The sequence below is a fragment of the Helianthus annuus genome, chromosome 4 (assembly GCF_002127325.2).
Source record: "Helianthus annuus cultivar XRQ/B chromosome 4, HanXRQr2.0-SUNRISE, whole genome shotgun sequence".
Lineage (NCBI taxonomy): Eukaryota > Viridiplantae > Streptophyta > Magnoliopsida > Asterales > Asteraceae > Helianthus > Helianthus annuus.
Window position 1 is genome coordinate 160,679,170 of NC_035436.2, and position 21,615 is coordinate 160,700,784.

The following is a 21,615-nucleotide window of genomic DNA, read 5'->3' on the forward strand; positions in this document are numbered from 1 at the left end:
GACATATTATTTATACATATTATATAACTTTTTAAATTTATTTTCGTTTATTTGCTAAAAATGGGTAAAATGACTAAAGTGCCCTTTAGTCATTTGATTTAAAAAAAAAATTAACTGAGTTACCGCTAAAGGACAAAACGTGTATGATTTGAAAACATAAAGTACAAAACTCGTCAATTTTAAACATAAAGGACAGCGCCTGCAAATGGGTATAAAGATAAAGGACAATTCTTGCAATTCACTCCAAAAATTAACTGAGTTAGGGCTAAAGGACATAACTTGCAAGGGTTTGCAAACATCGAGTACGTTTTCTATAATTATTGAAGATAAATGACACAGTTTGCAATAAGTGACATACATAAAGGATGATTTTTGTAAACTCTATCTAAAAAATTCTATACGAAACGTACATACATAACACTACTGAGCGAAAAGTTCGGGGGTCAGACGCCCCTCTCGGCCCCTTGAAAGCTACGCCCCTACATATAGCATATTTACGGGCATGTATTTTTTAAATATGAACAACTTCATTTTCTTACTGAACGAACACACAAATAAATTTGTTTATTTATGTGTTCGTGTAATTCATTTGTTCTATTAAAGTTGAAACTAAATATGGTAATTAAAGGGTTTGCAACAAGAGCCTCCTTGTAATACAATCTTAAACATGTACAGAAATCAAGGGTATGGTAGCAAATAACCGAAATATGCGTTAAGCAACAACATAAAACTTATGAAGTAAAAATAAATCAAAACTAGGGTTAAGACTCGCCCGCATTACGGTGCGGGTATATCGTAAACACTGAATGGATTAGTCCAAACGTTATATGATGCATTAACAATATGAAAACACACATTTCGACGTATCCAGTTGAACTCAGTGTAACTTGTATAAGCATTGTGATTGGATCAAACGTAAAGTAAATGGAATTCATATCGAACAATCATAACGTATTATATGTGACCCAACTTATACAAAGAAAACGTAACGGGTACGAAGGAAAATATGCACATGTAATCGAAATGGATTAATTAGAGCTTTCGAAAAAATGGGAGAAAAAGAAACCATAATTTGACTTTACTCGTCTCGAAACAAACTTTACGAAACATACATAAAATAAACACGAAAACATATTATATTTGACCTAAATTATTTCTCAAAAAAGTTTACGTCGAAACGTAGAACAACTTGAATTTATACGAAAACGTACATAGAAATATGCACGTAAAAATGGTTTCTTTAAACGAAAACGTATTATATTTGACCTGACTCATCTATAAAAAAAGTTTACGTCGGAACGTAGAAGAAATCATATTTACACATACTCGTACATAAAATATGCACGTAAAAAATAGTTTTTAAGTAAAGAAAGTATAGAGGTAAACTGAAGCAAAAAATTAGTAAAAAATTTAATAGGTTAAAAACGTTCGTAAAACCGTGACAAGTAGCACCAATGCCACAACCACATCGACTCTCAACATCGTAAAAATAAAATAGATAAAATGATAAAAATTACACTGAACGAAAAACAGACTAAAATTGTTGAACCACGTACACCCGTTACAATGTCTTAATGCGAAGAAATTAAACAGAAACGTAAAAGTAGAAAATAATAACTTAGTTGATCTACGACCCGCCCTTGCGGCGAACTTTTCAAAAGGGGAAAAATGGACGCGTTGCGACGGGTCTGTCAAATATGAAAAAATATAGCAAAACCATTGAACCACACATGCACGCTACGACATGTTAACTCGCAAAATTTAGAACAAAACGTAAAACGAAAAACTTGCGAAAGATAAAAAGTATGGGGTACGAAAGTTGTAAATAATAAAGTGTTGTGTTAAATTATAAAAGATGAAAAACTTTGAGGTAAAAGTAAAAAAAAATGAAAAGAGGTTAAAATGTAAAATATGAAATGTTAAGATGAAAAACTTTGAGGTAAAAGTAAAAAAATGAAAAGAGGTTAAAATATAAAATATGAAATGTTTGGGTTAAATATGAAAAACCTAATTTTTTTTTTGAAACACTCCCTAAGCACAAGGTACAAGTCATGATGCACATATAAATTGCTTATTTATATATGGAATAAGATGGGTTCAAGAAAACATGAGGAATCCAACAACATATGAGATCAAAAATACTGTATAATTAGCAACGGTATGTTGAGAAATAATCAACTATATCATATTGAATTTAAAGTATGAAACACATATACATAACATGTTATAAGAGTTGGGTAGGGTTCATGCGAGAACCATCTTTATTGCGAGAACCAATGTAAACACAACAAAATAAATCAACTACACCACCAAAAACCTAACACCCTCCTCCCCCAATCTAAATGCTAAAAACCAAAACCCCCTAAAAACCTAAAAAAAAACCTAACATATCCTTCTCCTATAAGAAATATTTCATAAAAAATATTAAATTTTTTATGTGTTTTTTAGATTTTTTAGGTATTTTTGAATGTGTTCATATTGGTTCTCACGGTTCTCGCAATAAATAATGGTTGGTAACGAATCCTTCACCTATAAGAGTTATGGTAGGACCTAGCTTAATTTTGCCACAATCTTGCTACTTCCACATGGCAAGATGATGACAACGGGTTTGGTCAAAGTTTTGATTGAATGGAAAAGATGAATAGAGGGGGACATAATTATCAAGTGACCCAGTAGTCATGATTCAAATCTATACAAGCATTAGTATATCAGAAATCACATGAATAAGTGCACAACTTTGTAACTCCACTTTCTTGGCATACAATAAGAACTACCAATAGGGGATCAATTCAAAAACCCTATTACGCTATAGGGTGTGGTCATGATCCTCATAGTTACCATGACCTTCCATATCAGCATCATGTCAACCACTTCTAATCCATCATCTAAAACCACTACCCTAAGGGTGTGGTCATGACCCAAACCACTATTCTTTTATTTTAATTTATTTTTGTGAAAAGGAAAAGGAAGTATTAAAAAAGTAAAAGAGTCTCATGGTTGGCATGGAGTCATGGTTGTCATGGTTTAATCCATACCAACCATATTAAATAAGGCAAGAAGATGATGTAACAATTCATTAATGGTGTTATATGACATTAATAACCCACACCCTTTATCCTTATGATATCCATCACATTAATGCTTATAATCCATATCTAAATAAGTGTCTCTATTCATGCAATCATTCAATCCGGAACTCACTCGAGAAACTATCTTGGAAATTCATTTTCCTTTTATAATGAGTACATTACGTCCAACTTGTAGCACAATATAACAATACAATATATGATTAGTAAATTGTATATGTTTTTAAGTTGTTGCACGCTATGATATGTATGTTCTATTAACATATTAGACTAATTAAGGATCCATAAATAAAGGTTGAGATACTATACAAAGCTAATTATAAGAACCGTAAGAATATATCTGAACCATTGATAATTAAAATCAAGGGTTGATATTGATTATAAATAAAACTCTTATAATTAAAAATTACTACTAACAAATTATGGGTAATTTTGTAAAATTGCTAGTCATTTGACCATTTTCCATTAAATACAAATTCCACCAAGGTTTTTTAAACTAAGATAACTTTTATATACTTCATTATTTTTAAAAAAATATATATATCATAAAATCAAGTATTTTTTTATCGAGTACCATATTGCTATACCTTCTTTGTATTTATAAAAGTGATTTTTAAAAAAGTTAACAAAAGGTGTTTTATAATTGTGCTGATAACGTGCTGATTATGTGTTAATTACAAAATAATACAAACAAACATCAAAAGTAGATATAATCAGCACATCTGGTGTGCTGATAATGGAGAACGATTGAGGATGTTGTGCTAATGTCGTTTATGTTGATAATGAAGAACGATTGAGGACGATGTGCTGATAATGAAGAACAATTAAGGATGTTATGCTAATTATATAGTGTTGTGCTGATTATATTTTTTGTAATTATTTTTAATTAGTTATAAATAAATATGGTCAAAAGGTCTAAATTACCCCTAAATTAATTTTTTATTGATGGACACTTGTTAATTATGTGTTGGTTCTTACGGTTCTTACAAAGTATTTGATCCCATTCCCCATAAGGGTCTTACAAACTTAAGTGTTTGTATTTGATCTCATTCCCCATAAATAATATGTTGCTTCTTACTTATTCGTAATCATGGTTAAGCTTCATAGTACACTGCATCATCAGCTTAATATATTAAACTAATTATTAAAGGAAGAAAAAAACAAAAACCATTATATGTTGGGAGGTATCAGTTTAAAAGATTGGCATAAATCTATATTATTATTTCTATTATTGTTCTTGTTGTAGTGTAGTATTATACATAGACATATTAAAATCGAAAGTCGGTTTGTGAGCGGGTTGTACTGTAGCTAATAGTACAACCATTTAAAGCATGTGTACAAGCTTAAGTAAGGTTTAGCCTAAAGTTGAGGGACTTGAACACAGTGGCGAAGCTTGAGATTTCCGACCGAAGGGTCGAAAACGTATATACCAAAAATTTCTATAAAATCCGGGGGTCAAAAACGTATATACCCAAAAATTTCTATATGAAAACTATTTACTCTCTACTACTGAGCGAAAAGTTCGGGGGGTCAGCCGCCCCCTCCCCCTCCACAAAGCTACGCCCCTGCTTGAACATGACATGCTCTTTTTTTTATCTACATTTCTGTGTAAGTTTTGTTCAAAACATAACCTCATGTATTAATGTACAAGTTATCTAAACACCTTCATACAAACATATATGTACACATGTGGGTAACGCGCTCGCCACAATATGCGGGTAATCATACTAGTTAATACTAAACTAGTAACGATAAGAATTGGTCTGATACCGATCGAACAATGTCGGTACCAGTGTCATTGCTATTAAAACCGCGATCGGTTATATTAGAACCGACATCGGTATTCAATTTTTTATTGATGTAAAAACATGTATCCATATCCTTTTGGCTTGTCATGACTTTATTTTTCTTGATTTTCGCTTTCGGTTGCTCTAGCAGTACCAGTACGGGTATCGTAACAGACAATATCGACACCGACCGAATCCCCATCGCATAGTGCGAGAAATTCCACTGGTTTCTTTTACATTTGCCTTAAAATTTAACCACTTTTGCCCCGTATCTTCAAAGTATGATTTTAGGTATTTTCAAATCCTAATTTTACCTGTTAAAACATGTTTAAAGTTCATGATATGTTCCTGATTACAAGTGTCACACCCCAACCGATGGCAGAATCATCGGGGCGTGGCACTAGGCGAATCAGATTGCTAAAGAGAATCCATAACAACTATATTGCGATAATATTTATTACATTCGTTATCCCATACTAACAAATAATACAATCACGTAAGTCATCACAGATTTCTTGTCCTCTCGAACAATTCAAATCCGACAACCTAGATTTTAGGTGAGTTTCTAGACTTCCTAGCTTGATTTGATGTAGACTCCAACTAAACCTGCAACATACGTTAAAATAATGTCAATACAAAGTATTGGCGAGTATACATGTTTGATATGTAATAGCATAATAGATTAAAAGTGCTGCGAATTTCCACATGCATAAACGTAATACACGACATATATACTCACAAAACTGATACTACCAGCTAAGTCCTCGATGCTCGATTCTTCGATTGCATAACTAGACCCCGTCGGGCGCAATAGTACTATACTAGTCGTGGTGGGACGTCACGAGTATAAGTCCTAGCATACATGCAACTAGCATCACGTATATCTATGCAAACAGTTATTCGCAAGTGATAAATTGACCAATTGAATCATTCGTTTGATAAGTTCGATTTATAAGGAACGTATGTTACACCCAAAATTCGTTAAAAAGGGGTCAAGTATACTCACAGTGCGTATTTGGTTGGATTGACGGGATAATGCCTGAGAATGCCCTGATTTCAGACTAATTTCATGAGTATTGGATAGCGCGTCAAATGATAACGGAATACACGAAAACGGATGGTAATTAGATCAAAGGCTGGCCCGTTCGAAGGGGCTGTCCGATCGGCTGGCCTGTCTGATAGGCTGGCCTGTCCAATAGGCTGGCCTGTCCTGTCCGATTGGCTGGCCTGTCCTGTCCGATAGGCTGGCCTGTTCGATAGGCTGGCCTGTTCGATAGGCTGGCCTGTCCTGTCCGATGGGCTGGCCTGTTCTGTCCGATAGGCTGGCCTGTCCTGTCCGATAGGTTGTCCTGTTCGATAGGCTGGCCTGTCCTGTCCGATAGGCTGGCCTGTCCTGTCCGATAGGCTGGCCTGTCCTGTCCGATAGGCTGGCCTGTTCGATAGGCAGGCCTGTCCTGTCCGATAGGCTGGCCTGTCCTGTCCGATAGGCTGGCCTGTCCTGTCCGATAGGCTAGCCTGACCAGCTGTATTCGACAATTTTGCAAGTCTTTTGTGTTTTTGGTCGAGACGTTTGCTGGGACGCGTTAAACAACTGAAATTCCACCAAAACCGGCTTGTTTATCGGCCGGGAATCACCCAGTTCCATCAGAACTCACCGTTCTTAGCGGTTTTCCCCTGTTTAACCCGAAATTGGTTGTCTTATCGTTAGGAATTAGATCTTTGACCAACACGACACTAGAAATGAGTAGAAGGTCGTTATAAGCCCCGATTCCACCGTTTTTGAGTGCCTTGAGAGTAAAAGAGTTGAAAGAAGGTTGGAAAACCATCCTTCAATCCTTTTATTCAAGAGTATGTGTAGGTCTGATGTGAAAATCTTGTTTATTCTTGTGGAAATCCTTTAGATCTGAGTTGTTCTTGTTGGAATGAGACCAACACTTGAAGTTCATAAGAACTCCATGATGACATCACCCTAGAACACCTCAAATCCATTGATTTCACGGTTAAAAGTTGGAATTTGAAAGATAGAAAGGTGGAGGAATGCATAAAGATCAAGGAAGTACAAGATTTGAGTTGAAAACTTACAAGAATCGCGAGAAATCGAGAGATAAAGGGGTTGGAACTTCTGGTCGAGCAGCAACAGTGACAACAAGTGTGTTGGAGGTGAATGAGGGGTATTTATAGGCAAGGAGGAAGGAAAGGAGGGCAGGCTGGCCTGTCCGATCGGTTGGCCCAGCCGTTCGGCTGGCCCGTCCGACCGGTTGGCCGAGCCGTTCGGTTGGCCCGTCCGATCGGTTGGCCCAGCCGTTCGGCTGGCCCGTCCGATCGGTTGGCCCAGCCGTTCGGCTGGCCCATCCGTACGGAGGCCTTTCGATCCTCGTTTTTGGTGCGTTGCGATAGTTTGGGCCACATTTCCATATATTTATATTATTATTTATTTATTTATTATAATTAATCACAAAAGGGTCATATATACGTATCTATATATTCAATATTCAGTGTGATGATCCAGTTACGCGTGCCTTCGAGTGCATTCTTCGATGTGATGTGCCACAGTGATTATCGGGGTACTACTTGCTCGTATTGCCATCATCGTCATGACGGCTGGAGGCATGGTACTCACCCGATAGTCCTTGTTAGCGTTGATTGTTTACGTTTTGACACCTCATGACTATCGAGGAGGGTAGAATAGGTCCTCACTAAACGTCATCGTGAGCGTTATTATTTGCGAAAATAGCTTTGTAATAGTGATAAAATATGCGTAATTATTCGATTATACTTCGATATAGCGATGTATCTGATATTGTTACATTATGATCCGAATCTCTGGTGCTAGGCGTAACGAGTGTAACGAGTAGTAACAACGCACGAAAGTGCGGGTTGTTACATTCCCCCATGCTTTAGGAAATTTCATCCCAAAATTAATCCATCAGTAGGGTCGTAAGAGCTGATGCGAATGGGAGTAGCGATTTAAAAATGTTTAGATTAGCGAGTGATCGATTAAGATTCGACGAGCGGGGGCGGTGAGAAGATGGGATTCGAACAACCAAAAGCAGTAACACACACAAAAGCGATTCCATAGCGTTTTAAATTTACAGATAGTCGGTTATTCTTCGAAGATGCTTTAGGAAGATCTCCCCACGGCGCGGTTTTGTGTCTTTCACTTGTTCTTAGTTACGTCTGTAATTGTACGGTCTTTGTTTGACGTGTCTGTTTAGTTTTGGTCGAGTCGACCAAGTCAAGATATCCTCCTATCTTGATTTGGTACGACATTTACTTTGTGATGTTTGTAAAACAGCTGCATGTCTGCAGTCTGTTAGTTAGTTATGTTTGTTTCTGCTGTTTCTGTTTGAAGTCTGCAAGTTATTATCTGTTTGCAGCCTACCCACGAAGAATCCCTTCTTCGTGGGAAACACATCTTCACAAACAACGTGTTTCATAACGAAGAACCTATTCTTTGTGGGATCAGTTGTTCATTGATCAAGTCTACGAAGAATCACATTCTTCGTGGGCCTGGACATTCTTCGTGGCCCAGTAACATTCTTCGTAGTGTTACTGGGTATGAGCTTATAAATAGACAGCTTCACAGTTTCAGTAAGAGAGCTTTCAGAGTCTGTATGTGCTTGTACTAGTTCTCTTCAGATTAATCAAGATAGTGAATCTTTGGTTACTTTGTGTTTGTTTTTCTTTGCTTTGGTTTGCATACTTACGTGGATTCCCCACTCGTTAGTGTGTTGTAAAACAAGGAAGTAGGTTTATTCTTGATCCTTCAAGTGGACCTACAAAATTTACAGTCATGCCAAGTTTAGGTCTAATATTTGCCGAAATATAAGAATTCTCGTAGACATTTTCTTTAAAACATGAGACCATGAATGACAAACGTCCAATAGCTTTTAACAATACAACATCTTTGGTTTTCAAACAACAATCTCAAACCAACTTTATCCAGCCATCCGTAAATATACAATGACCATCTCTCTTCTTTACTCGTACTAACCATGTTTTGTCATTATCATGTAGTTCTACAGTTTGACCGTAGGGGACCTCCTTCCTCCACAACAAAATTCCTAAAATTAAGTGGTAGCAAATATCTTATATCAAAAATTAATGTACAATCCTAACAGTAACACGAAAGTAAAAAAAGATAAAATATAAAATCATCTTCATTCAGAAATTTTAAAAAGGATAGTGTTAGGTTGGACGGATTCATATCTGCAACAAAAGATTTAAACTTACAAGTTATAAAGACGAACATCTAAGAAAACTTATAGCAAACTGCTATGCTGAAAGTAGATGCTATCATAAGTTTATGATTATCATGGGAAAAAAACAGGAAACGAAAATTATCCTTTCGAAAAACAGCTAAACAAATCAACAACAAAAACATCATATCTATTATTTTATTTCCGTAATGTAGAACTTGATGAAGAAAACATTCGTTACCATTCAAATACAATAAAATAATTTAAAAAAAACATCAGTTAAACTAAATCAATACTTAAAAAACAAAAGTACCAAATATTATGACAACTATTTGTATAATCACACACTTAGGGTTTCATAAAAATACAGTCCAAAACAAAAATTATCTCTCACAATAGTTAAACAAATCAACAACAACCAAAAATCATATGGTTCATTTATCAACCATAATGCAGAAGACGCCATCAAGAAGATGCATCCACAAATTGTCTCAGAGAATGCTATCAATAACTTCATTGAAGTTAATGCAGTACTTAATCAATAAACTACACCAGATTACATCAACTATTATGATCGAAACAAAGAATATGAAACGCCATTTATGAGAAACAGATTCTCATAACATCAAATAATGAAAACCTAACATTTATAACACAAACAATAAGATCAAAGAAACAATACCTGGTTTTACAGTGTCTAATATATATAATGCAGAGGTCTTAAGAGCTTTGATAAGAAGCTTATGAGAAAAGTTCCGAAGGTATTCTGTGATGTTTATGTTCAATAATGGAGTTGAGTAGAGCTTATATAGAGGATCCGAAAACCTAATACAGATGCTCCATTTACACGGGTTGGATCCATGTAAGTTTTATAAAATTTATACTTTACCCCCTTTTCTTTAAAATAATGTAATTTTAGCACATTTTACCATAAGATTTTAATGAATGATCATGTGTGTTGTTAAATTCATAACTTATTAGGTTTGTTCTTTACGGATTGCATAAACATTCATACATTAATAAATACTCGACAACAATTTACACGATTTACACTTATGTAATATCTAAAAACACAAGTAGTCTTTAGAAAATTTACATACAAAAATTTATTAAAAACACAAATCACTATACATTGCTCTTTACGAATTGCAGGAGTATACGTAAATTCATAAATACTCTTTTACAATAATACACATTATACACTAATATAACATTTAATAAAAATACCACACATAATAAATTTAAAGCATTAATACTAATATCATAAGTATCATAGTTTTATAAGGCATTATAATGCTTCTTACATGTTTTTCGATCTAAAAAACATCATCCAAAATTTATAATAAATTTGAGTAAGTAGAAGATACAATTACATGTTCAAAAGTCAGCAACCATGACATAACAACATGTCATCACAGGTTTTGTAGAACTTCTTTGTAAAACACATTAGTAGTGGTTGTACAAACTCGTTTTGCTTTATTACAAATCAAAATTTTCAATCCCTTCCTGCTTTTTACCCTAGATACAACAACATAGAGTTGGCCATGACTAAACACTGGACGTGGAAGATACAAGCCAACACGTTCCAACGATTTTCCTTGACTTTTATTTATTGTCGTAGCAAAGCATAGTGAAAGTGGGAATTGTCTTAGAGAAATCTTCACTGGTATTCTTTTATCAGAAGGTGTCACCTTTAATCTTGAAATCAAAGTATGATGACCTATATTAGTTCCTGTGATAATTATTGCTTCAATCAGAACTTTTCCGAGTTCCGTGACTTGAAATGTGTGCCGTTACACCATCCATTTGCCTGATCAATGTTTCTGAGTAACATTACTGGAGCACCAACTTTCAATACTAATTTATAGTGAGGTAAACCAGACAAATGAAGATTGTTTAACACATGAAGAGGAAATAATGCCATATTAATCTCTGATTCTTCCTCAGATTGATATAAACTATCTGAACTAAAATAAATGTTCCCTTCACCAGGCAGACTCTCTAACAACTCTTCATTTATTGAATCCACTACTTCATTTGTTGGAGCAAGAATGGCTCATTGTTGGAAATACGCTAAATCCCACAAACACTTATTCATATCCAGATATGTAAATGAAATTAGAAAAGAAATAGGATTGACTTGATCATGAATAAGTAAATCATCTGGAATTTCAATATCTACCTCACCATCATTTTCATCACCAAGGAGACCATCACCAAGCTTTAAAATCCATTCTGCAAATTCCTTTATTTCTTGTAAATCTGTTTGCTTACATCCAACTCTTAATCTCATAAGCTTTAGTACTTGACAATGTTGCCATATATAAGAAGAATACAAAGAAGCATCGACTATCATGCTTCTGGTACCTTTAGGGATGACTAGAAGAATTTGTCTAAAATCACCATCAAATAGAACGACCTTTCCTCCAAAAGGCTTGCCTTCTATGTTCGATTGACTGGAACGTGATATGTCTCTCATTGTCCTATCGAGAGCCTCGAAACAATGATTGTGAGTCATAGGTGCTTCATCCCAAATAATCAAAGTTGTTCTTTTAATTAAATCACCTAATTCAGTATTAGGCTCTATCAAACATATTGAATCCTCGTTAATGTTGATTGGAATTACAAACCTTGAATGAGCAGTTCTACCACCATCTAACAAAAGTGATGCAATTCCCCTAGATGCAACATTCAATACAACTTCACATTTGGATCGTAATGCAGCTGCGAATGTCTTCCAAAGAAACATTGTCCCAATTCCACCATAACCGTATACAAAGAAGATACCTCCATCACCTTTTCAACCGCTTTCATAACAATTTTATAAATTCTTTGTTGTTTGGCAGTTAAACACTTTAGATAACCAGCATGTTCCCTTTGTAGAGTCTCTTTGTCATACGATAGTTATTTCATTATCAATCGATTGTTCAACGATGAAACATAATTGTTCGGAACACTTGGCATGTTAGGAAAGTTTTTCAGTGTACTCCTATTGCTATGTAGCAACTTTTCAATTTGGGATAGACAAATGTTTTCAACTTCTTTTTCTTGAAGAACCAAATCTAAAACAAATATAAAAAAGTATTGATTTTTTCACAATCCAGAAGCTATTGCATAATATTAATGTAGTTGGTTATAGCTTTAATAAAGTAATTAAATTACATGCAATACCAGTTATCTTCCGTTGTTGGTATAGAATGTCTTCACATAACATGGACTTGGTTTGCGACCAAAAAACACCAGGACGAGATATGGAGTTTGACAGTAGCAACATTACAAAAAAGTCCTCAAGAAGTCTACGGTTAACCATGTGCTAGCTTCTTTGATGGCATCAACATATTCCTTATCATCATCCAACAGTCCTCATGCAAAACATGCATCTTTGAATGTTTCAAAAACTTGTCCATCAACTGTTTTTATATCTTCAAAACAGGTTAGTCCCCTAAGATGATTCAATAAAATCCTTAAGTAATAACAATCACCAAGTGATGGTGGGACATAATGTATCCTCCTAACTGATCCATATGGATGCTTTCTTCGACACCATCTGTAACAGCTTTCTGATCAATACAAGAGACAATTAATAGTGAATCCAAGCTAAATGAAGACCGAATCAATGAATTCCGCCTCTGATTCAGTCTGAGCACTCTTCTGATCGACTCGTTAGGTCGTTTCATGATCCTACAAGTGGTATCAGAGCTCAGGAGGAAGAGTTCTTACCGTTTAGCTCGTTTTCGCTGGAATATTCTGATTTCTACACCTTCTTTCTTCATCAGAATGAGTTTTATTGGTCAAAATTGGATCAAAATTTCACAGATTATAGGAAATTGGACATAGACAAATCCCTGAAAGTTTGACACTGAAATTCGGACTAAAAATGGACCAAATTAGGGCCCGAGTTGATTTCGCTTATACGGACATTCTGTGATTTCGCTCTTAGATCACCCTAATTTCGCTCCAGTGGACAAGTTCAAGGGTGATTTCGCTCTTAGGACATCATTCTTGAGATTTCGCTCCAAAGGTTCTTCTGATTTCGCTCCAGTGTCACATCAATCAGTGATTTCGCTCATGTGTCAGGCTAATTTCACTCCAGTGTCAAGTGTTTAAGTAATTTCGCTCCAGAGTACTGATCTGATTTCGCTCCTAGTGAACTATATCAGTGTTTTCGTCTTTGTGAACACTGTAATTTCGCTTATAAGTCACTGATTTCGAAAAACGTGCTAGGTCACCATCTAATTTCACTCAAAGGGACAATAGTTGTTTTTGTGAGAAAATTTGTCGGGACAGTTTAAAAGACGACAATGGTCTTTGATGAAAAAGAAAACAATGATCTTGAAAGAATAAATGGTTGGTATCGAGGATATTTTAGTAGTCATTATCAAGGTTTGCCCAAGAATGTTTGGAGTATCCGGTTTGAATGTTTTCTGTGTAAGAAAGATGAAAAATTGGATGATTTGGAGAAGCGATTTGATCATTTGATTGACTATTTGAAAGAAAATCAGATAGTAATATCAGAAGCTGAAATGGTATCAAAGTTTGCTAATGGATTGCCAGCTGAATGGGATGATTTTTTGAAAAATCTGAGAGAAAATTCTAGTTTTTCAAAATTATCTTTGAGTAAATTCATCAGTAAACTTAAAAATCACAGTTATGAAATTTATAACAAGAAGAGAGATTTGATGGATAAAATAAAAATGAATTTAGATGATTTGAATTTAGAAGTGATAGATGAAATAAACAAAAGAGTCAATATTTGTTGGGCAGCAAAAAGAAATTTGAAATACGATATGAAAAGGGGTTGTTATATTGATGAAAATGAAAATCCTCTTGATTTCGTTAAAATCTTTGGTGCAGGAACGTATAAGATAGAGAAAGAGCAAGCTCCAAAGAATGAAGAATCTGTGAAGAATGAATCTTCTAATTCTGAATCAGTGTGCTCCAAATGTGACAACTTTAAGACTGACAATGACAAACTCTTGAAGGATGCGGAAAGTTTAACATCGGAAGTCAAGAAGTTGAAAGATGATAAGCAAACTGATGTAAAACAGATTCTGGATTTACAGGAAAATTGTGAGAAGTTCAAATCTGAGAATGTTAAACTGTTAAATGACTTAAACAGTTTAACATCAGAAAACAAAATTTTGAAAGAAAAAGAAAAAGACTTTGAAAGCAAAAAAGAAATCTTCAGAAAATGAAGATTTCTGGATAAAACTGGAAAACAAGAATCTGAAAGCAAATGAAACAAAATTTCAAGAACAGATAAAAGCTTTGGTCAATGAAAAGTCTGTTCTTGAAAACATTAAGATTGAGAATGAAAAATCAGTCAAGTCTCATCTTGAAAGAATATCTCAGCTTGAAAACGAAGCTGAAAATTCAAGAAACAAGATTGATGAACTTGAAAATAAATTGAAAGGTTTTGTGACTTCATCAGATAGTTTGAATTTTCCATGTCCAAAACCGATCAATTCAGTTCCAATAAGTGACGATGTCACAAATTTTGACAAAGTCAAAATTGAAGATTGTGATGAAAAATCTGATGATGAAAATGAAAAAATTGAAAAACAAAAATTGTTTTTGAAATTAAAAGAAAAATTTCAGAAAACTGTTCTACTATCGACTGAAAAGGGAGAATGCTCTAAGCAAAAACCTTTGAAGAAGAAAGTGGAACAGAAACAAAAAATTAAAAATGAGAAAAATGTTCAAAAAGATAATAAAAGCTCATCAGATCGATTATCCAATCAAAATCAAAAATCACAAAAATTGAAAAATGATAATTCAAAAATTGTTGGTAATAAGTGGTGCAGGTCGGACCACAGTGCTCAAAAGCCAAATCCAGCAAACATGAGGAAGGAATATCACCAAGCCAAACAATGCTATGATCTGAGCATCTGGTATGAAAGTGGTGATTAGTATGATAACAGAGTGTGTTACCAATGTGGTTATCAAGGACACATTGCTGTTAACTGCCAGAATTGGAGCTATGAGACGAGAAGATGTTATAATTGCAACATCAGAGGTCATATTGCCAGAGATTGCCCAAGAGGATCGAATAACAGATTGAGGGCTAATTCTCAAAAATTGGCAAAGATTCCAGTCAAAGTCAAGCCCCATGAACAGAAGGTTCTAAAATATAAAGTTCAAGAACAGAAAGTTCAAGAAAAGAAAGTTAAACTTTCACAGGGGCAGAAAGACAGACTGAGAAAGAAGAGGAAGAAGGCGAGAGAATATCTGGAGAAGATATTGTCCCCAGGTTCATCTGTTGGTAAGAATAAGAGTTCTGATGAATCAATTCCCTCGATTGCAAAGTCAAGCAATACGAATTCATCGGATACAAATCTGAGGACAAAAGAAGAAAAGAAGAAGAAGAAAATGGTCGGCGATGAATCTGACGTGATAAAGTCAGACAAGTCACCTTCAGGCAATGAATCTGACAGATCAAAGTCAGACAAGCCATGTGCAGGCAATGATTCTGGTTCGTCAAAGCCAGAGGAGCCTGGTGTTGAGATAAAAAAGGAGAATTTGGGTTTAACAATGGATGATGTAAATTTTCCACCATCGTTGAACAAGAATTCAAAATCACCCAAGGATCGTCAGGCTTGGGTGAATCTGTTCAAATAGAAAAGCCTGACTTGCCGGAGCTCCCAAGTTGGTATTCGCGGAGCATGAATCGGCATCATTCTTTAAAATGCTTATAAAATGTTTTTTTTTTGAAAAGCAGGAATTACCGGAACTCCCAGGTTTGTAAGAGTGGAGTAGGAATCGGCACCTTGAGAATTCAACCAACAGATGGTAATTGGTTGAAAAGCAGGTTTGAGTTGTATGTTTGTGATTGATACAAGTGGTTCAGAATTTGAACCAGGTTGATCCTACAAGTGGTTAATCAAGGTCATTAAATTGAACTTGAGTTAACTATCATTCATAAGATTGGTAAACAATGTGATGAAATGACCCCAAAACTTTACAAGTGGTAAAATAAACAAAACCTATTTTCCGGAAAAACCATTCTGATTAAAACAAACTTAAGTGTTTTGAAATCTTAATGGGAAAATAGTTTGTTGTGAGGGGGAGTTCTGATTGTTTATGCCAAGCGAATGGAGAATTGAGGCAATTCGATATCAGTTGTCATGTTCTGTATAGTTTGTTTTCAATTTCTTTAAATGTTTTTGAATTTAAGGGGGAGTAAGAAATTTTCAGAAAATCCAAAAACATTAGAAAATTTGAAAAAGACAAAAACATGATAAAACTGAAAGAGTTTTTGTTGTATAAAAGAGGAAATGATAGTACATCAGTGGACTATCACAGCACGCTAAAGAAATGTAAAGATAAAATGTGATAAACTATCTCACTGTGGATGTGTCAGTAGGTTTTTACACATTTAGTAAACTGTAACGAGATATAAACCTAAGTACAAACTTGCTTATTCTGTGGGTTAACAACTTCTTGGATATATAGGTAACCCCTGAAATCTTGTTTGAAAGGTCCCGTATTCTGAGATACTAGGTCTTTATGCTCAGTGATATCTAGGGTATTATCCCGGGACTTCCGCTGTATGGAAGTACTGACCTAGTCCCCGGATAACGCTTTCCACAAATGCTTGAAACATAGCATTGATGTGTTTAAAATGCAACATATAAATTACATCAAATGAGGCATAAAACTAACCCTTTTTAAGTACTAATGTTGGAAAAAGAGTGTTTTTGTCTTCCTTTTGTATTTTCAGGATTAAATGAGCTCAAATTCACAAAAGAAGCAAAAAGACAGCTAAATCTAACATAAATACAAGAAAAGGAACATAAGTGGATTGCCCGACCCCTCAACAGCATCCTCCCAAGCAAAATAGAGAAGGCAGAAGACTGAACACGCCCCGTGCTCAGCCAGCACGGGGCCGTGCCCAAGAAGCAGCAGAAAAGACAAACCTATAGAAGCTTCTATTGCCCACCACGGGGCCGTGCCCAGTGAACACGTGGGCGTGGCGAAAGTACAGCAGGCGCATTAATTGTAATTGCGAATTACAATTAATGAAGAGAGAGAGTGTCAGACAGGCACGGGGCCGTGTCCAGCGGACACGGGGCCGTGCCCAGCCTTCTGTTCAGCCTATAAATATGAGTGCTTGGTTTCATTGCAACTCATCCCTTGGCACACCACCTCTCTCACACTTCATCCACCACCCACCACCATCACAACACCATCATCCACCACCATCATCCATTGTCCATCATAGAGTGTGTGAGTCATCTCGGGATCCAAGATTGATCGTAAGAGTTCTTGACAATCAAGGCCATGTTTGCCTAAGTCTCTTACATCACTTGGTGAAGACAAGTGTTTAGTTTAATACTTTTTATTTTCAATCTTTTTGCACTTTTTATTTGGTTTTGTATTAATGACTTTAATAACTAGTTGCTTATGTTGAAGGTGATCTTTCCTTACGTTTGTCCGTGGTGTCTTGGCATTATTTTACTGTCTATATAAAATAAAAGATTTTCACCATTCATATCTCCACGGTCTATATGGAGGTATGTTGGCTACCTGGTCGGGGGTTAAGGGAACGGTTTGGTAAGGGTCTTGCCCTTGTTCAGCGTTTAGAGGTCCTGCAAGGGACCTGGGTCAATTTTAGTAGGATCTCCTTCAATGCCCATAGGTATTGGATGGCGGGGATCCAAACTCTTTGACCCCCTCATAAGTTAACTACTATTAATACTATAACCCGACTATTTAGGACTGTATTCCTGCTGACTCAGACTACTTAGTCGAGGGTAACGTCACCGCCAAAAGCGGGGCCTACCATAATTTGCATTAATAACTTAATTCATTATCTTCTAATAATCCAACCCTTTAGGATTGTATCCTTGCTGACTCAAACTACTGGGTTGAGGGTAACGTCGCCTTCAAAAGAGGGTCCTACTACAATAACTAAGATAATCTCTTAAACAAGTGCAAAAGTGCGAAAATAATCAAAGGTTATACTAATACACGAGTCGGATCCAAGTGATTCATCTTGTCTATCTGTTTTTATTTTTATTTTATTTTTCAGCATTTAGTTAGTTTTTATTTCTCTTAGTTTAAAAATTTTTTCTAACATTTTGATTTGATTAGATGTTGAGGATAAACCGGTATTAAAAGCTCTTGTGTCCTTGGACGACCTCGGTATCTTACCAACACTATACTACGTCCACGATGGGTGCACTTGCCCATATGTGTGTTTAGTGTTAGTAAATATCGTGTTTTATAAATTTAAAACTTGGCTAAAAGTGTAAAAAGGGCTTAAATTATACATCAAAAATATATTACACCTAACGCACATCAAGTTTTTGGCGCCGTTGCCGGGGACACAAGGATTTTAAGAAAGCTTAAAATCAACGGCCTAATCTATTTTTCAAAACCTTTTTAAAACGCGCGCACATTTTTCTACATTTTAGTTTAGTTTGCATTTACAGTAGCCTGAACAAGGGGTCCTGCTCACTGAACACGCCCCGTGCTGCATATTTTTTAGTTAGATACCCATATACAGAGTCTGAACACGGGGCCATGCTCACTGAACACGCCCCCGTGTCCAACGTGACCAGTAACTTTAATTAAAACACCCAGATACAGATCCTGAACACGGGGCCGTGTTCACCCAACACGGGGCCGTGTCCAGCCTTCTGTTTCCGACTTTGTTTTTGTTTTCTGGTCCCGAGACTCAGTTGTAGTCTGCTGAGTGATTCTTATGGATCAATACTCAGGAGGTTACAACTACACCTATGAGGAGGATGATTATATGAGAAACTATTGCACTAATTGTGGTAATCCGCACTCGGTACAACATGGTAACTTGTTTCAACCATCTACTTCATACAACTATTATGAGGAGCCCAGGTACGAGCCATCAACTTCATACACATCCTATGAAGACCAAAGGTATGAACCTAACCCCTCATACTCATATTTTGATGAACCAAGGTATGAGCCTTCATACTCATACTTTGAAGATTCAATATATGAGCCACCACCTTCATATACTTATTATGAGGAACCATGGCATGAACAACCCACCTCATATGAGTACTATGAAGAACAAAATTTTGACCCTTATCCATCATATACTTACAATGAAGAACAATGGTGTGAACCATCTACTTCATATGGGTACTATGAGGAACCAAGGATTGAGCAACCGGATTCAAGCTTTGAGGATCCCAATCCTTTTTCTATCACCGAAGTGACCAATAGGATATTAGAACACATTAAAACTATCGAACGTTGCATAAAAGAATCTCGCGCAAGGGAAGAGGATCCCCGCGCAAGAGAATAATTAAATTGTAATAATAACGTAGAGATAGTTGAAAATGTAAAAATGGAAGAACGAGAAAGTGAAAAACCGACACATGAGTTAAACATTGAGAGAGGTGAGGACGATAACGCTAAATTACAAGAAGAGTCCAATTTTGAAGAAATTAGTCTCTTGTCACCTTCTTTTGAAAATCATTGTTTAGTAACCCCTCATGCTAAGTTTTTAAAAGAGCTAAACACTAATACTAAAATTGAAGAAATGGTAAGTGTTAAGTTAACTAATGATCAAACTTCGCTAATAAAAGAAGATCCTTTTGAAATTAACATTACACCGGTTCCGTGTTTCTTTTAAAATTCCTTTATTAGTAATATCACCATTGATAAAGATCTTTGTGTTAACATAATGCCTAACTATATTTTTGAAAAGTTAAGTATTAGTGATTTTGCTCCACTTCAAATACCCATTTTTCTATCCGATCGGAAAGTAATAAAATCAATCGGTGTAGTTGAGGATGTCTTGGTTCAAACAAATCAAATGGTTATTCCAACCGACTTTGTCATCCTCGATGACGCTCCTCTAGTCTTAGGAAAACCTTTTGTGAAAACTCATGAAACTTTGAAAAACCGGAAATTTAACAATCTACCTCTTCAATTAGGGGCATTCAAAAGGAGCATAGATCTTGAGCATTCAATGAAATATCCTTTTGGCAATAATGACCCCCTAATTGAAGATGAGGATGAGCCACCCGATACAACTAAAGAAGATGACCACTTTGTTGAAGAAGAGGTCGCCATAGAACAAACTTTTAAGGTTCTTGATCTAGATGAGCCAGAAAATAAGGTGTCTTCTAACGACCCACCCATTGAGCTCAAAGAACTTCCTAAAGGTTTGGAATATGCTTTTCTAGACAAAGATGGTAATTTACCTGTAATTATTTCATCTAAATTAAGTAGCGTAGAAAAAGAAAAATTAGTTAATCTTCTTAAAAAAACACAAGAATGCGATTGCTTGGAAGCTTGTAGATATTAAAGGAATAAGTCCTTCCATGTGCACGCACAAAATTTTAATGAATGATGACTACAAAACAATAATTCAACCACAACGAAGAGTTAATCCCAATGTACAAGAGGTGGTTAATAATGAAGTCATCAAGCTACTTGACGCCGGACTAATCTATCCTATCTCCGATAGTCCATGGGTGAGTCCCGTCCAAGTAGTCCCAAAGAAAGGAAGTATGACGGTAATAACTAATGAAAAAAATGAATTAATACCAACAAGAACCGTCACAGGATGGAGAGTTTGTATAGACTATAGACGATTAAATGAAGCAACTAGGAAAGACCACTTTCCTTTGCCCTTCATTGATCAAATGTTAGAACGACTATCCGGTCATAAATCTTACTGTTTCTTGGATGGTTTTTCAGGTTACTTTCAAATCCCAATAGCACCTGAAGACCAAGAAAAGACGACTTTCACATGCCCCTACGGAACTTTCGGCTATCGACGCATGCCATTCGGTCTATGTAATGCACCTGCAACATTCCAACGTTGTATAGTAGCCATTTTCCATGACATGATAGAAAAGACAATGGAAGTCTTCATGGACGACTTTTCTATCTTTGGAGACTCATATGACCAATGCCTCGATAACCTTGAACGAATGCTATCCCGATGTGAGGAAACTAACCTCGCCCTTAACTGGGAAAAATGCCATTTCATGGTAACAGAGGGAATAGTACTCGGTCATAAAATCTCATGCGAAGGTATGGAAGTTGATCGAGCAAAAATAGAAACTATTTCTCGATTGCCTCCACCATCCTCTGTTAGAGCAATCCGAAGTTTCTTAGGGCATGCCGGATTTTATAGAAGGTTTATCAAGGACTTTTCAAAAATTTCAAGACCTCTAACAAAATTACTTGAAAAAGATGCACCTTTCATCTTTGACAAGGAATGCAATCAAGCATTTCTAACCCTCAAGGAAATGCTAGTCAATGCACCTATCATGATAGCGCCTGATTGGAAATTTCCTTTCGAAATCATGTGTGATGCAAGTGACTTTGCTGTTGGAGCAGTCTTGGGACGACGAAAAGAGAAGCATTTCCACCCAATTTATTATGCTAGTAAAACGCTTAACGATGCACAAGAAAATTACACAACTACAGAAAAGGAATTACTAGCTGTGGTATTTGCTTTTGATAAATTCCGTTCTTACCTTGTTCTTTCTAAAACTGTAGTCTATACAGATCATGCAGCTATCCGATACCTCTTCAAGA

General features: G+C 35.8%; 1 protein-coding gene across 1 annotated transcript; it reads right to left on the minus strand.

The window, feature by feature from the left end:
* Positions 1–11,128: 11,128 nt before the first annotated feature.
* Positions 11,129–11,821, minus strand: LOC110933870. Its single transcript, XM_022177073.1, has one exon. The coding sequence runs from the start codon at positions 11,819–11,821 to the stop codon at positions 11,129–11,131; it is 693 nt and encodes a 230-aa protein (XP_022032765.1).
* Between the last annotated feature and the right edge of the window lie 9,794 nt (positions 11,822–21,615).

Excerpts from the sequence above, each read along its gene's own strand:
- LOC110933870 (XM_022177073.1), bottom strand. The coding sequence starts at position 11,821 with ATGTTTCTTTGGAAGACATTCGCAGCTGCATTACGATCCAAATGTGAA.